The sequence below is a fragment of the Xenopus tropicalis genome, chromosome 2, assembly GCF_000004195.4.
Source record: "Xenopus tropicalis strain Nigerian chromosome 2, UCB_Xtro_10.0, whole genome shotgun sequence".
Lineage (NCBI taxonomy): Eukaryota > Metazoa > Chordata > Amphibia > Anura > Pipidae > Xenopus > Xenopus tropicalis.
Window position 1 is genome coordinate 31,745,897 of NC_030678.2, and position 18,465 is coordinate 31,764,361.

The 18,465-nt window shown below is 41.0% G+C and overlaps 1 protein-coding gene across 6 annotated transcripts in view; it reads right to left on the reverse strand.

The window, feature by feature from the left end:
• abr (ABR, RhoGEF and GTPase activating protein) overlaps positions 1 to 18,465 on the reverse strand; it is a 215,730-nt gene that overhangs the window by 65,390 nt on the left and 131,875 nt on the right. For 5 of the 6 annotated variants that reach the window (XM_012957245.3, XM_012957246.3, XM_012957248.3 and 2 more), the window contains 3 exons: positions 17,769 to 17,876; positions 15,581 to 15,641; positions 1,623 to 1,675 (listed from right to left, as the gene is read on the reverse strand). In XM_012957245.3, the coding sequence (XP_012812699.1) occupies positions 1,623 to 1,675; positions 15,581 to 15,641; positions 17,769 to 17,876 (222 nt within the window). Of the gene's footprint in view, positions 1 to 1,622; positions 1,676 to 14,500; positions 14,781 to 15,580; positions 15,642 to 17,768; positions 17,877 to 18,465 lie in introns of those variants that run through there. The other variant, XM_012957250.1, reaches the window with a different exon arrangement.

The window sequence follows — 18,465 nt, forward strand, 5'->3', positions numbered from 1 at the left end:
TACAATGTAGAACAGCTGATCAAAATCTTAAGCTTTTTTACTGGGCTTGCAATGTAGGGATGCGACACTAGGGGGTGCTGCTATATTCATTACAGCAAAGGCACTACAGCAAAGTGAGCTTATTTTGAGGGGAGGGAGCGACAAACATACAGTATTACAAAGTGCTCTGTTTTCCTGTTGCACCCTTCTAAACAATGTAGCCTGCTAAAAACACCTTAGCATGAGTATTATCTAACTGGGCAACATAATATGTAATTGCCTTGACCAGTAATTTAGTCAATCGTGCAAATGGCATACAAGAGGGCTCACGTTTGGGAATATAGATCCTTATGGATCCATATTCCATGAATCATAGCATGTGCTACATGTTTGCATATTTACTAGACAGTAGCAGGATAACCTTTCTTACTACCCAGGACTGGCATAAATGATGCCCATATACACACTAATCTTAATTCCACACCCTTCCCAGTGGCTGCTGCTATTTCCTAGGATACCAATCAAAGCCTCTAACTGCAAAGGGCAGACACAAAGAGCATAAGAGGCTGTGGGGTGGTGGGGATAGAGAGCAGACTGCACCAGGGCACAGCCACCAAATAAGCACAGCGAGCAGATGGAAATCTGCTTCTGAGTCTAAAATGCTAAAATAGTATGTAGATTGATACAGGAACTCCTTCCTTGTCTGGAAAATCTGCAAGCTGGCAAAAGTCCCCTGTCCATTACTGAGCCGTGGAACAAAAAGTACTCTGCCTTCTTGTGTCTATGCAAATAGATTGTGTTAATGCCGTTTGTTGTCACACTGTCATTTCCTTCTAGAATCCACACTACTAACGTCAACTAGGACTGGAACCTTAGCAACCATTGCTTTCCTTCTCATGGGCATAGTCCTGCTTTGGTATGTTTTTTTTGCATCTATTTGCTATATTTGAAATATGTTCACTTTTTTTCCATAGGATTTTCAGTATAATATCCCACTATTCCAGGTACATTTCTGGACCCTAGATGCCAGGTTCTTTGCCCTATGTGATACTGTCTGACTCTGAGCAAACCTTTTTACTGGTTGCTAAAAGGCATTGTGCAAAGCTTTATAACTTTTATTACACTATACAGCAACAGGAGCAAATATTTTGAGTGTATGGCAAGAACTTACAGCACACAATCATATATTTGCCTTCAAATATTGCCATGTTGCTATATAACAGGTTAAGATAATGTAACAAGTCAGGATTAATTTACTAACATGCCAATTTTGTACCTAGTAACCCAAAGCAACCTATCAAATGTTTACATTCATTTTTTTGTTAATGTCACTGATGAAAAATGTGCCCAGTGTTAGTAAATGAAGCAAATCTATCACAATCAGTATGTACAGTATTACATTTCCATGGCATTTACACAAATTCTCTGTCTGTGCCCTAATGGCTCACTAAAGTTTATGGAGCTTTATGGTGGCTGCTGTGGGTGGCTACATTTGTCCTCATGCATATAACAGCTGCATGATACCATTGTTGTGAGATTACACTGTTTGCTTTTCAGGGGGCTGCAATAATAACAGTTGTTGCACTTTGTGGGAGAGGTACAGAAGAGATGCAGCTTTGTGGGTAGGATCACATAATACTTACATGCAGTACCAAAGTGCTCCGTGTCACACGATCTATGGGTTTGTACAGCAATGCTAAAAAGAGAAAAAGGAAAAGACATGAGAGGAAGCAGCAGATAAGCGGCAGGGACAGGAAACAGCACTGAGTAATGGCAGGGAAGAAAACAACTGCACACACATATGTATCTATATATAAACAGATAGAGAGAGATGACCTTTCCATGGAATCAGGGATATCACAGGGGCATGGATGGGAAAATATATTGGTGTGTGGGGGGTTTCCTCTCTAAATATAACCTAATATAATCCTTATACAGCTCAACTCTAGCTCCATATTTTTGGTAAAAAAATTGCCTTAGCCTATAGGTTATTTCATGAAATGGATATTTTAGAAGAGGATCCTAATTCCGTGCAAAGGCCAACAATGGGTAACCGACTCACCTACAGCAAAGAACTAAGATAATTGGTAAAAGACCCTGTGCAGCCTCACTCAATGGGATTTTTCAAACCTACCAATTTATACCTAACCAGACTCCAAATGGGTGTTGGTTGGAAAGGCCAGTCAATAAGCTGGCAACTTGCTTAGGAGTATGTAAGTGTATGTCAGCCTTATTCTGACCTTTATTTAGAGAAATGGACCCCAACCAGTGGCTCAGGAATAACATGTTGCTCATAAACACCTTGGATGTTGCTCTCAGTGCCCCCAAACCAGGTAGTTATTTTTGAATTCCTGACTTGGTGGCAAGTTTAGGTTGAATAAAAACAAGATTTCCTACCAAATAAAGCCCCCTGTAAGCTGATAATGTGCATAGAGGCTCCCTAATAGCCAATCTTAGCCCTTATTTGGCACCTCCATGAACTTTTATGATGCTTGTGTTGCTCCCCAAGTCTTTTTACATTTGACTGTGGCTCACAAGTAAGAAAGGTTGGGGATCCCTGATATAGAGGGTAACTGCATAACACCAATATATGAAACTAAGAAACTTTGTATTGATTAAAACAAGGTGTGGATTCACTGATAAAGCAGACATGCAAGCATTTATTTTATATGAGGGGCAATTGAATGCAAATCCTTTACCATTTTCAACTATGAAATAATTCATTCTCTAATTAGATTTAATACTGGCCCATCAGTGAGACTCAGGTGCTACGCTGAAGAGAAATGCATATGCTATGCCCTATTATATACAAAAACACATTATCTGCACCCCCTATCAGATCTGCTCTCTCTGTATGGAACAGTGACATCTGTAGGAGATTGTCTATGTGGCTGTGTTCCTGTCTATAGGCTGACGTCAACCGGAACCATTGTATTGACCTGGGTACAAGCACATGGTGGATGTCCGCAAAGAAACTTGAGAGTTTGCATTTTAAAACACCCAGGCCGACACAATGGTTCCGAATGCAGGCAAGGTAGGAGTCTGATGCCAGCGGAGGGGCTGAGATTGAGTGGCATCAGCCATATAGGAAAAATACAAAACACCAACAACCACCCGACCCATTATCCATGTAACAGACTAATTACATCACATTATTTCTTTGAATTTCATTTACTGAATTTTCTCATTATCACTTCAGAATCTGTTTCAGTTGTTTTAAAACTCCAGCTCCAGCTAAAAATAGATGTGGTGTTGCCAAGCAGTGGGGCTGGGAGCGGCGGAGAATCAGATACTCTGCCCAAATGAACTGCGCTAAAGAATTTTTTAACCCTAGAATTCGGTTTTCAAAAAAGGAAAAAAACAAACCAGTTAAAAGAGGACTAAAGCCTAATTAAAGAAGTAGGCTAGAAATGTTGTACATTATGTTTTGGGCTTCTGTAGCAGCCCAAGGTAACCCCCAGCCCTTTAGCAGGGAAGATCTGTGCCCCCAAAGCTCCCCATCTTCTTTTCTGCCAATTCACTGCCCATGCTCTGTGCTGCTGTCACTTACTGAGCTTGGAGACCCACTCACAATATACTTTATATATACAATATAAAAGTCACAATACAAAGTTAAGTGGCAATGAATTCATATTTGTGTCACACAGCAGCTCATAAGTCAGCTCATTCTATTCTTTAGACTCGAAGAATCAAGACAAACGAACCTCATTTTCTGCTTGATGATTCTTGGAAATTATTGCTTCTCAACAGCTGCCCAGAGTACACTAAGCATGATCAACGATGGGGAGCTCCTGTAGCCAACTTTGAAGGCCTTAATCATTACTGTCCCTTAGGCTGCTGGACCTCTCTGCTGCTACAGTAAGTTGTCATTTGAATTGCCAAGCTTTCAAGGCTGCTCCTACAGAAGCTAGCTTGGCATTAAGATGGCTTCCTACAATTTCTCTATTCATATCTGTTTAGGAAGGGATTAGCCCTGTAGGCCTCAGAAACAGGTCAAACAGCGATATGTATTTATTCTATCTTCAGTTAAGTTTAATTGATTTTACATAGTAGTGTCCCTTAGGCATCCACACTGCTTGCATTGCTCCAAGCAAGAGCAAATGTGTTTAGAATGTTTAGATCATTATATGGAACCTTTCCTAGTCAGATGTCTTAGACCTAAAATAATTACACAGGGAACATAGTTCCATCCAAACTGTATTGTCATCTGTACATGTGATGTCCCCTAAATTAACTCATTTTACTGCTCAATCTTTATTGTGTATACTATCAGGTCATAGTCAAAGCTGAAATGGACATAGGGTTGCCACCTTGTGGCCTGTATTAAACCCGCCTTTGGGTGGGGGGTGGTGATAAGGGCACTTTAGGGGAGAGTGATGACAACATGGGGTGGGGAAATGGACAGAGTAGAGGCGGACCTATTCTGATAAGTGGAATTGGGCAGTGGAGAATGTGAGGAAATTATAGGGTATTACAAATTTTCTGGCAAGAACATTGCTGGTAAATCTATAACATCTGCCCTAGCTCTAGTTGGTGCTTTACTGGCTAGGCCGGCCAGGTGGTAACCCTAAATGGACAGGACATAACTTCCTTAAGTGATTGAGTAAATTGCTGTATTACATTTTGCCCATACTTGTGTGACTCTATTGCATTAAAACATGATCAACTGATTGAAAATCTGGGAAACTATCCTTTGCGTGGACAGAACTTAGCTAGCTTTTTTTTTTTTAGTTAGCTGTAACTTCTCCTTGAAGAAGGAGGACACAAATAGTGTGCAACGGTCTCACGCACCTCACCTGAGAACATGGCCCGCATCCAACCGCCCACAAAGGTAAGTGAATACAGTGCCATTCATACTATCAAAGCAACTCTTCTAGAGAAAAGCTGCAGCAACAAAACACACCAGGAAATCTTCTAAATGTGACGATAGCCTAAGGGTACATTTCTGATGGCAGAGAAATGCTAGATCTCCCCAGTGCCAAACCCTCCAGACACCTTCCGCAAGTATATGTCATCAGCAGTGACAGGTTGTTTCCATTCATGTAATGGCAGGAGGAGGGGGTATCTGGTGCTTCTTCGTCATCATATACTGTTTCCTTTTTTAATGCTTTTAACCTACTTCTGCCCCGGCATACTTACAGATCTGACACTTTGGCACACAGAATTTTGCAGTACTGGATGAGTCAATCAAACTGGGCTGGGGGTAGCTTGACCTCCTGTAGGTTGTAATACTGTTCTGAGTTCAAGTCCAGAGTATTGCACTGCCCCCTAGTCCAACATGACTGTCAGATCCAGAAATGAAGAGTTCAGTACCTGTGTGCCAGACCTGTTATGTGAAACGAGGCTTGGTATCTTTATAGTATTAATAATCAGGGCCTTCAAAGTTGTCACAGGGGGGTCACCATACTAGATTCTGTTAGATGTATCAGTGACACTCACATGCTCAGTGTGCTCTGAGCAGCTATTAGAAAGCTATGCTTAGGGGTCATCAAGCAGAAAATAAGATTTGCCTGTCAAAGAAGCAAGTGCTACAATGCTGCTTAGTATATAATACAGATAAGTAAATGGCAATTGCATCAAAATGTAATAATCAGCCATTTATTGTGAGATTTATATTGTGAGTAGGCCCCTAAGCTCAGTAAGTGACAGCAGCACAGAGCTTGTGCAGTAAATCAGCAGAAAAGAAGATGGGGGGGCTACTGGGGGCATTTTTTAGGGGCACAGATTTGCTCTTCTATAGGGCTGCAGTTGCCTTGGGCTGGTACCGCCAAACTCCTTTAAGTTTTGAAAGGCCTTGAATTCTACTACTCCCTTCAGTGCAGTGTTGCTCAACTTAAAACCAATTAGCTCTAACTAATGTTGGTGTGATGAGGGTTGTGGCTCTTTAACATGCACTGTGCCAAAGGTTTCCTACTGCCTTCAGAGAAGGGTTAGGGTAAGAAACAACGGAGCAGTTGAGACAACCAAAATAGATCTCTGCTATTGCGGGCAACAAACTGCTCTGAAAAAGATTATAGGAGTTGCCGGTGGAAAGCCCTTCAACATCGCTTCAGTAATCCAAAGTCGCACAAAGTTTCCTACTGCAGGCAACTTCACGTGACGTGAAAAAGAAGCAATGTGAAGGCCTTTCCACCGGCACAAATTTGAAGTTATGTAATTTAATTAAAAAAAAAAGGGAACTGATCATTTCTTGTTAAGAAATAACGGAGGTTAAAGGAAAAGTATATCCCCAAACAATGTAGGTCTCTATAAAAATATACTGCATAAACAAGCTCATATGTAAAACCCTGCTTCATCTAAATAAACCATTTTCGTGAAAATATTCTTTTTCAGTAGTATGCGCTATTGGGTAATCCTAAATAGAAAATTGCTATTTTAGGAATTAGGGCCATTTTAGGGCCACCCCCAGGGATCACACAAACAATCCAAGGCACACATACATGCTAGGCCCCATCAGCCAATTAATGGAGTTCTGCCTTTTGCTTCCACACTACTTTCTGTCAGGTGATCTCCGAGGGAGCACACAGCCCATCACTAATTGGTGGATCAAGGAAAAGGATGTAAAAGGGCAATATTTACTGATATATATTTCAGTTTGGCGAGATTCTTTAATAGGTCACCTAACATAATATAATCTGTTGGTTAAGTATTCATTCTGGGGGTATAGTTTTCCTTTAACCAGGTTTCTCCTCCCTTCTGGTTTACTATGACCCTATAAATCTAAAACACATAATTACAATGTAGCTGATATACCACACAATAAAATCCATGGTCTTTATTTTTATCCATGAAGGACTGATTCTATCAATTATACTCTGCTCCTTACATGCAATGCCACAACATCTCAAGTTCTTTTAGGCTTAAAAATTGGGGTTTCCATGCTTGACCAATGCAAAGTTATATACATAGCAGGAGTTCTGGAACACATATTTGATAAAACTGGATCTAAAAAATATTATACTTATGCCTGGCAGGGACACAGCCTGAGGTTGACCATTTGCCACTGAGCGCCATGATCTCTGCTAACATTTTCATGCTGAGGGATTTAGTATACAAGTTAGCTGCAATACTAAAGCCCATCAGATATGCCATACATATACTGTAGAGATGTTACGTGTTTGCAAACAAAAGGTGGTCCTCCGTACATTGTTGAACTACAGCCAAAAGCTTTTTAGAAGTACTGTGATTTTAGTTTGTCAGCATCTAACAGGGCCACAGGTTACCTAACTACAGCTTATGTTAAGGTGTGAAAATAGAGGTGTCTGGGTGACTTGAGAAAAACAAATCGACATGTATGCCTTTTTACTGGCAATTTACTTTGTTGGCGGTGGAAAGGCATTTTGGAGAGATTAGTCGCCTGTGGCAGCATTGATTTATTGCGGGCGACAAATTTCTCCATGGGGCATTAGCTTAAAAGATGTTTTCTGTATCATTATTGAGATAAGATTATAAAAGCTATGGGCACAATAATGCCTATTTGTTGCTATGAGCACCTATGTTGGCAGGGACATGCAATGGGAAATAACTCGCCTGTCAGACACTAGTTTCGCAGAGGTGGAATTTCCCTTGACTGAAAAAGTGAAGTGCTTTGTGCAAAGCAGAAAATCTAACAATCAGAGCTGGAAAATGCTGGGCTAGTCGCCTACAGAGGGGGACATCCCAAGAGCACTTAGCTTTCAGATAATCAGCTTGCGAGAAACATAAGCATGGAAGGAGAGTCGCCTCGCTGGAAGAAACTGGAATCATGGTAATTGGTTCAACACATAAAGGAGGCTTTGATATGTAGAAACATCATTACAGCATAGTTTATCCACATTGGAAAACACGTGCTGCTGGCCAGGGATGTGAGGCTGCCTCCCATTGAGCTCCCACAAATATATATGCAGAATAAAATTCTCTGAAGCCATCTCATACCGCAATGTGCCTGTACTATAATGAAATTCAGATCTATTTCTTGACACACTTGCCATCCCATAGGTGTGTACACAGCAATTACTACTGTTCTTGTATTCAAACCCCTTAGAAAACAAATAAAGAAGGCTATAAATTACCAAAACAATGAGAAAATTGGAGAGAAAAAAAATAAAACATACAGTAAAACATTTACTCTGATGTTACAGTAGCAGCATGCAACATAAGCACAATGACCCTGGCTAAGGCCCTGCACCAATGGTCTGTATTATCTCTGACAGTTACAGAAACACAGACACCCATAGGTTTGCCTTATGTTGTTGGGTTATGGAAGAAGACCCATGCAAACAAGCGGATAACATACAAACTAGCTAGCGACATCTGAAAATAAAAGTTATTGTTGTAGTACCCTAGCACTAAAAGAGGGAATAATCTGCAAAACCTACCATATATATGGCATGTTTATTTTCATAGTAAATCATGGGTTGCCACTTGACATTAGGGTCAGTTGGCATTTATTAGGGTGAAGACTCATGGAGCTATTAGTAGCAGCTGCTTGTCAAGGCTACCAATTGTCTCTACGTGTGTTTTAGCAGAGGTTGTTCTCAGTATTGTCTATCTGGGGTTCAGTAGCCTTGACAAATAGCTGCTGCTAAGTAGCTCCGTGCAATGCCACCCCCTGTGCATCTAACAAACTGAAAGTGACTCCTTAGGTTATTGCTAATGCCTGCAGTATACAGGTATGGGACCTGTTATCCGTAATGCTTGTGACCTGGGGTTTTCTGAAAAAGGGGTCTTACCTTGATGTGGATCACTAAGCTTTAGGTCTATTAAACATTAAACAAACACAATAGGATTGTTCTGCCTCCAATAATGATTAATTATATCTTAGTTGGGAATCAAGTTCAAGCTGTTTTATTCTTACAGAAAGCATGGAATAATAATTAGAAACATGAATTATTTGATTAAAATGAAGATCATGGGAGCTAATCTTCCCAATTTGGAGCTTTCTAGATAACAGGTTTCCAGATAATAGACCCCATACCTGTACTTGTAAGTTGGCTCTGTAGACAGCTTTCTGTACTTATGGGCATTAGCATGCAAACCACAGTAATATTGTCACGGTGCTACAACCAGAGAGGTGTGTTTATACTCAAAGCCAGAGTATTATGTGCAAACATGGGTGTCAAAAATTTGCTCTAGGTTTGATGTGGCATTCACGCGTCACATACTTGTATGGGAAAAAGATTTAGCAGACTAAGACAGAGGGGCTTTATGGTTCCTCTCCCCTCAACTTCCCTTCTGCTTTTAATACTGGACTGCTCTGTATAATTCTGTTTCTATTGAAGGCAAGGAAGCAAGGGTGTATGTAAGGGAGCAGCTCAGAGGTTACCATAATAACACTAAAAGGCAAGCTGTTACGGTAGAGAATAGATGACAAAGACACTTTTTGTTTGATTGCTCAACACACACACAAGCACACAGATTCTATTTTTCATGACTGGCCTACACACAATGGGATTTTAGTTCCACGGATCCAGCCACTTCCTCTCAACATCAGTGGAGTTATCTTTGTGCCTGAGCGCTCTCAAGAGCGTGAAGGAATCAGAAGGACAAGGACACTCAAAACTGTAATGTGCAGCAAGAAAATAAAATATCCTAAGCGCCCGCCTGGCCCAGAGCACTGTCTCGGGTTTCCAATCGAGAATAAGTGCACTTGTAATATCGAATAAAAGTGCAGGGCAATATTACATGTAATTTGTACGGGTTTTTTGCAGCTCGCAGGCTGCCAGTGGTCTCCGGGGAAGGGGAATTAATTTCACAGAAGGAGATTAATGCTGCTGCAAATGAGTCATTTCTGGTGACGTAAAACTTTGCTGAGAAATGAAATATTCTCCCGATTAATTGACTCGTTCCCCAGTACAGTCCAGGATAAACGGTAATGAAGGATAATTAACTGGAAACGAAGGAAACAAAGGTTAAGAGAAACTCATTGCTAAATACCTATTGCTCATACACCAGAGAGCACTGTCATTATCACAAATATCTCTGCTCCCAGCCTGTAATAGACCCACATTTATTTGGAAAGGATTAAAAGTACAAGACTTCCCTGCGGATGAATATAATAATTAGCCCTCAAAAACCCAATCATCTCCCTTATGATCTACTTAATTGCCATCAGCTCAAACAGTACTGAAAGGTTGTGGTTTTTGGGTTTATTTAACATGTTGCCTTCGGACATTTTTTCATCAGGCAAGTATTCAATGGCCCACATGTACCAGATTCCCATGTTGGGTTGGGGGATAGATCATTTGGATAATATTGTGAATATTCTAGTGAGATTGGCTAGTGTGGTAAGTGTTACATGGATGGAGGTTAACCAAATGATGCCTGTTAAGGAGCTGTTAAGTCTACAGATGGAGCCACTGAACAACAGTAAAGCTGGCCATACAGGGCAGCAAACGAGCATAACCTTCCCCCAGTATGTCCATCTTAGGTCGCCCATATCTGGCTAATTACAACAACGGGAATATGAGCCATCAGAGTGATCCTCAATCCAATGGGAAAATCAAACCTGTCCAATTGACATCTGCCCACTGGGTAGGTTGCTGAATCAGCAGCTTAAATTTGCCCATGTATGGCCACCTCAAGAACTGATAGGCATAGAGATAATGTTTCTACGCACACAGGATAGACCTGTTAATCATTTACCATATTAATTACTTTGTTACAACATTTTAGTGATTACTTCAGTGACGGATTAACCTTCTAAGATATGGCACCCCTTTCTCCAATTCCATGCTGACATCCAACTAAATAATACATTTAAATAGGCTGACTGCTACTGAGTTCATGCACATATTTATTATAAGATTGTGCCTAATAATGCTTTTAGAACTTATTGAGTTAGTTCATAAAATTTGTGCATGCACAGACTGATAAAATATTTTATCAATGAAGACTCAACAATATTTGCAGAACTTCTAAAATTGCTTTGTACATCTCTGAAATGCTGCAGCAGAAGCTGCGATCCAAAGGTGTGTACATATGGAGTGGTTCCTGTTGGCTAAATAAAAGTTATAAGGGTTTAAGCTGAGAAGGCATTATACTTTGGATGATTACTGGGAACAGTAATCATTAAAAGAAGCCATTAAAGAGGACCGTCTAGTAGACCGCCTAGTAGTCCAACAGCTAAAAGTATGTGGTCTCAGTGTTAGCTATATTTATTAAGCACAATAGGAGACGAATGCTCCTGCCACTTATTTATGATATACAGTGACTCCATTAGAGCAAACCTACTATGTAGAACTGACCCAGAAGGGCAGCGTCTCAGGGAATGGATCTGACTTGGCAGCGAACATAAGTGCACGACATGGAGACTGCTTACGCACACACATTTTGATGGATTTTATGGATATTCAGCATGAATACATTTTCTGTCTTTCGTTTTACTGGGAATCAATACATATGAGTTATGATAATTTCAGGACAGCTAATTGAAATCGTTTATGGGCAGTATGAGTAATGTGGAAGCCATCAGACAAGGGGTTTTGGAATCTAGTCCAATAACACAGTCAGACACCAATGTCTGATAAATATTTCACACCTTCTTCCTACTCCTCTAACATCCTACTGGAAGCTCTGATCAATTTATAAAAGTGTCCTACTTTAGTAAAATCTTATTTATTATGTATAGAAATCATTGAGCGTTTCAGAATCAATACATTTGTTGAGCTAGGCCCAAAAGTCTAGGTATATTGACCCTCTATGTTCTGCAGGCAGTAGAATCTTTTAGCCCTGCTCTAGCTTCTCCGTTTATCCTACAGCCACACATGAAGCTGTATACTATTTTCACATAAAATACACAAGGATCAAAATGGGAAAAACATAGCTCAAGAAGTTCAAAGGGGGACACCTCTAACCCTATGACTTGCAGTAAAACATGCAGTGCAGCCATTAAGTGGGAATTAATTTTAATCATCTAATGAATGGAACATATTCAAAGTAACTATTCAATTGGTCTTAAATTTGTGGTTTATGTTTTTCAACTGATTCTGCCTCTTTCTGGCCTGCTGAAATACTATTTGATTGTCAGGGGCACTAACCATAGCAACCAGTAAAACAGATTGACTGCGAGACTTATTTTTTTATTATTCTTTATTTGATCCAGCAGTCCTCTGCTACTCATCTTTCATTCTGACCTTCAAACTGCTGCATGGTTGCTAGAGTAATTAAGCTCTAGCAACCAGATAGCGAAGCATTTCATTAATTCATTAAACACAAACACCACTCCAACATGCTAAAAGCTTCAGTTGAGCAAATATGCCAATAATGCCTTTAATTTTCTAACAATTTTTTTTTTTTTAGTATATTATGAGGAAGCATATGCTAGATTGTTTTTAGTATTACTACCCAGTTACAAATGCAATGTAACTACTGTGTACATTTATTTTGCCTATTTGCTGCCAAATGTCTCTACTCTGCACAGGTTGAGGTTTGTCCCTATGAGTTATTGGGCTCTAGGTTTTATAAGACAAACTATAGGTACAGTTGAATTTGTTTCCTGGCCCCAATGGTGTTCTTAGAGCCAGCTAATGTCCTTTATTAGAAAATAATGGCAGTAGGGTTGCAACTCCTCTTACTTACAGAGGTAGGCCCATTACATGTTGGTGACTGCAAAAACTTACATTTTCAGAGTGTACAGTTACAACTCCCCACACCCCCAAACAGTCAGGTTTATAAGTAATGCTCGTTCCATTAAGAAAGTAGCAAATAATGAGCAGAAAATACCAGTAACTATGTAGAGTTTGATGTAGTGAGTGGCTAAGGGCTATAGGATGTGCAAAGGCTACATACTGCAACAAGACAATGAGACAAGATTTAGAGCTTTTTTTTTTTTTTGAGAGAGTTTTAGAGCTCCCAGAAGCCCCTGTGTCTGCTGCTCCAATGCCCCTTTCACACAACAGATAGAAGAGTGCAATGTGTGGGTTCGGGCAAATGCCAGAGGGGCTGCTGTAAGATACCATAGGCAGTCACTGTTTATTGGGCTGGTGGGGGCTGTTTGTGCCTCTGTGTACTTGAAACACAAGGGTATATTTTGAACCCCAGTCCAGACATGTATATGTGGGTGACCTGCAATGCTATGTCATTGCACTACTGGCCTATCAAGTCCAACAGGGAACCCCCCAGCACAGAAGGAACTTTTCACTATGCATGCAAAGCTATTAGTACTGTCGGGCCACCACACAGCTGTGTGTAGTACTTCCTACAGTATAAACTACAGCTGCAAGTGCAACATGTGAAAGTTGTTTTCCAATTTGGCACTACAAAAGGGTTAAAAGGCGACTTTCAGGGAACTTGCCTATACAATGGAAATCCTTTTATTATAACAGAAAGTGCCCCCTGAAGTTTTCATCGTTGGAAGGAATAAACAAATGAATGAATAAAAACTGTTGCAGGATTTATAGATTTCTTGGAATATTCCCATCCACACTTTCACTAATTACTCCTCTAGGGGAAGAACTATGTGAGAAACAATAGCTTTCCTTGGCTAGAAATATGAAGAGAAACAAGCAAAATAACATGACATTGATTGATGGCGTGTGACAATTTTTACAATAAATGGATACCAAACTCCCCCTATCTCTACATACACTCAATTAGGTTGAACTGCTGAAAGCACAGTTTTAGCCATCTTTCCTTATTTAATTCATAGCTTAGGGATATGAAGGGAAGAGGGGCGTACCCAAGGTCAAAGCAGCATACAGCATAGTGCATATAAATAAGGATAGGGGTTACAGGCTAAATCACATTGGCTCTCTGTCACCTTTCTCTGCCTATTGTTTAGTGTGTGACCTGAATGCTGGGTTCTGCAGTGCCGTGACCCTCCCTTATGAAGGCACTGTCTAGTTCTGGGTAGGGATTCCTACATAGACTTATACACCCCTTGGCACAGGGCAGGTACCATAAATCCCCAGCAATCATTTATGCAAGAACCACATGCAGACAGCAAAGATTCCATCAAACCACTGTCTGAGCAGCCCCATCATACACTGGTCCCCTGCCAGCAGAGACGGGGGGAGACACATGGCTGGGAATGGATAAAAGGCATCCTGAACTAAAAAAAAGCATCTAAAAGCATTAACCACTGCCATTATGTGGGAGCGCAATATAAAAGCAATATAAAGGCAGAGATAAAATTCTTCTTCTTCTTTAAAGGTGATGAAATCACTACTCAGTGAAGCTTCACAGACGCACAGAGAGGCACCCTGTGAGTTTCACCCTGGGGATAACTCTGGGCAAACAGCAAATTGATTTAGATGCACTCTATGAACAATAAAGGGGCTCATAGGGTATTGTACTTTACTGCCAATAAAGCTCAGGCTATAATGCTGCCAGATTAGCACTATGCTCTGGCAGTGATGAAGTGCCAGCTCTATTGAGCAAACTCTAGAGAAGTGATGAAAGGCATAATAAAAATGGGCACAAAGTGCACTGGCATGAATGAGATGTGAGATAGAAATACCCAGTGCAATAATTAAACGGTTAAGAGCAGCACAAAAAAACCCACATGCACAGCCTGATAACATGCAGAAGAGAAGAGCTTTACCATAGGTGCAATTACAGCAAAGCCGTAGGATCAAGAGAATTTCCATGTCCCCAGCATACAGCCATGACTCGCCGGACTTCCCATCACTTGCCGGCACAAGCCTATCTGTTGGCTCCAGCACAAAGCACCCAGCTAACATGCAGGCATCCTCACACACACATATACAGGCACGCACACCATGCAATGGGGAGAGGAGGGAGGGACGAGATGGGAAAGGAGGCGGGGCAAGGGAGGGAGGAGTGGACAAGGTGGACAACGCTGGCATTTTAAAGAGGGATTTAGAGAAGATGGTGTGTGTTTTTCCTCCCTAAGCCTAGCAACAACAGCTTGCCCCCTCTGTGTTAAAATCAATATGAGACTCACAGAAGCGTAGAGAGTGAGAGCAACAGATTCAGAGGTCTGCGGGATCAACATCGTAACCTCATTATACCAATAAGCCTTAATGAGAAGTGATGAAAGGCAAAGTCTCACTATAAAGTTATAGAATATAACAAGTCAGAGTGCAAAAGATTGGGAGGAGGGAAGGGTAAGGGCGAAGCGAGTTGTCTAATGAATTCAGATGTGCTAGAGGGTCTTGTAACACACGGAGACTGTCAAGCTACAAGTCAGTATTTACAGGCCAGGGAGCATGAAATAGCCGCAGGGTAACCTTGTCACAAATAAATGACACAACATGACCTTGAGGAAACATATTTCATGCATAACAGCTACAGCTACAACTCCAAGAATTCCCAACACCAGAATGTACAACAATCAATTATTAGTGGCAGCCGTAAGTGCTATGCCCATCTGCCAGTACCTGGGCAACATTAAGGGTGCAAGTGCAAAGCTATATGGTGCCCTGGGGAATCCAAACAAGTTGTGATTGCTTGTGGGCATTCACTTTATGGGAAAACCTTTGCACCTATATAATGGGGTGCAAACCATCTGCACCTCACAGCAGAAGTGGAAATATCATGAGCAACATACACTATGGGCTGTGCACCTGATTTTTTAATTTTGTACCTTGTCCCAGCTGTTTAGTTACAAAAAAAAGCAAACCTGTTCAATAAAGATAGATTAACAGGAGAAGACTGGTACCTTCCATGGTCACAGACTGAGGCTGTTCCTTTGAATCCTTCGGCCCTTTAACTTTCAGATCCTGTAAAAGAAAACTCCATTCAGAAGGGGGAAGGTAAGAGGAAATATGTAAACAGTTAGTGTGGTTATATAGTTATAATGACTGAAACGGACATTTCTCTGCATTAAATATTTCAGAGACCCCAGTAAAATTTGAGACATTTGCCACTTAGTCATGATTTTTGTTGCGTTGCTTTGCTTTAAGAACCGTCATTTTACTTTTGAAATCCTTTGTACAAAGGGCAGAAAAGTACATAGCTTTCCGAAACCTGAGCATTAGGATCAATGATAGAGAAGTACAGACTTCTCAGATATCTGATCCATATTCTAAATGACCTTCAGTTCGTTTCCCATTCTATACACTGACATAATTGCAAGCCATTCATTACTGGATGCCGATACCCCATCCCTTACAATGGCTCTCCTTTTCCCTGAGCATATGCTGCCTGTCCTATACATGCCAGCATCTGAAAGGTAAATCACTACATGTGACTTCAGTATAGGTTACTTGTTTAACTAAAGGCAGCGGTAAAGCCACTGGGGTGTGGGGCTGGAGATGCGGCTGCACCAGGGCTTTTCCCACCAAAGGTACCACGGCACGCTGAGGATGGCAGGTGCAGATAAACCTACTGGTGCATGTTTAGAATTAGGCATTTTACTTACAATGATCAGACAGGTTGGGCTTGCCAAGCTGTGCTTAGCATGGCTAGGCTAAATGCAGACAGTTATATCCCAACTAATAAACACATACAGGTTTATCAGTCACTTGGGTTAATTAAACCTGGTCATTTTGGCAGCCAACACACTCACAGACCTAACAAAACAAAAGCATTTGGCTGGCAAATGAATTTTAGAAAAAAGCTATGCATGGATAGCCAGCTCCAAGTAAACCCAAAGCAAACTACAGTATAGTTATTACCAAGCATAAAGCAAAAGAATGCTTTGCTTTGGGGAAAGAAATGAAGTCATGAGTTGGTAAACAATATTGCAATTCTTATCAACTTTCCAATTAAAAAAGTGTGTCTGTGGTTTTAGGCTGATGTCCCATGGAGAGGTTAGTCGCCCATGATAGGTCTCAGCGGCCAACTCATCTCTCTGAAATTCCTTTTCACTGGCAACAAAGGGAATCACTGGCGGAAAGGCCTACGCATTGCTTCAGTTTTCTAAAGTTGCATGAAGTTTTCTCTTACAGGCAACTTTGCATGACTCCATAAAACTGAAACCATGTATAGGCCTTTCAAATGGCAATTCCATTTGTTGTCAGTGGAAAGGCATTTTGGAGAGATTAGTCGCCCGCTCTAGCAGAGGTCTATCATGGGCGACTAATCTCTCCGTGGGACATTAGCATTAAAGTTATATGTAAATATAATCACTATTTTATAAGGAGATCTTCACTGGCCTGCCTTGACCCACCCCCCCCCCCATAGCATAGTCTGTAACGGGCCCCATAGAAAAAACCCCAACCTAAAAGAGCAGCGCAGCAGCGTACCTGGGCGCCATCTTCCGTTCAATCAAACATACTTCTGGTCTCACCCTGCTTGAGCATGTGCAGTTGAAGCTGATTTCCAGCTAGCCCCAACTGCGTAAGCTCATGGTCTGTTTTGGTGGTGAGACCCGAAGTATGTTTGATTGAACGGAAGATGGCGCCCAGGTATGCTGCTGCTCTTCTCTTCTAGGTTACAGACTATGCAATGAAGAAGAGATATGGGGGGGGGGGGGTCAATGCAAGCCAGTTTAGGGGGCTCTTTGACCTTGGCAGGGTGTAGTTCTCCTTTAAAGTAGTATCTGTCTCAATGTTTTTATTCTCTGTACTACTGGTTCTGACTACTGAAACAATGCAGAGGAAGCCAGCTGATTACCAGACCTGGAGAATTGACTCTACAAAATAAATTCTACCTTCAACAGCAATTAAATTAATCAACAAATGTATATTGAGAACATTTCATGGAACCATATTTTCTTTAAATATGCAACAATTTTTGGGTGCAGAACCCCTTTAACAAATAAAACTCATTCGACTTGACCTTAAAAGGGCAAAAAGTGCAGTTGTTTATCCTTGTTTATCAGAGGAAGGGTTAATGCCGCTCAGCTTGCAAGCTCAATGACACACAATGATTGCAGTGTTAAATACCGGATGACCTGTCCTTACCTCCGAGATTTTAAAGAACTGGACGTTACACTGGCTGCATTTCTCTGCCGTCTCCAGAGCAAATTTGTAATTATCCACGAAGGCCTTGTACACCCCCAGCTGGCTCGCCTACAGGAGATAATACAAAAGGGGAGACAGAGGGCAGGGAGTCAGGCATGAAAATATTTAGATGCACAAATTCCTTCAGTTACTTGGACAATGACAATAATAATAATAACCATAAAATGAAGTCATCCATTCAGCCTTTGAACTAGAATCTTCCTGGGTTTCTATGGCAACGGAGTCGGGCAATGGTTTAAGACAGGCCTGGGAGCCACAAAAGCCTATGAAATGTTTTATCTCCTGCGAATTGCAAACCTCAGAGAGCCCGATAAGAGTGTTTCAAATAAAAAACAATTGCCGTTCCCCGTTAAAATTAGGAAAATATATTAGAGCTGCCATTGGGAAGGAAAGAGGCACTTGACACATCTTTATGAAACCTTTGCATTTTACTAATGGGAACCATAGTATAGACAACACACAAAAGGATATAAATGTTACTTTTTGGCACAAAATATGCTTCCTTAAATGTCAGAATTCCCCGTAAAAATGGAATGGAAATAAAATCACCCTGTTTGCATGTTTTTGAATAATTTGTTACAATATATGCAGTTGTATAATGCTAACATGCCAGAGATGCCTGCTAACAAATCCATAT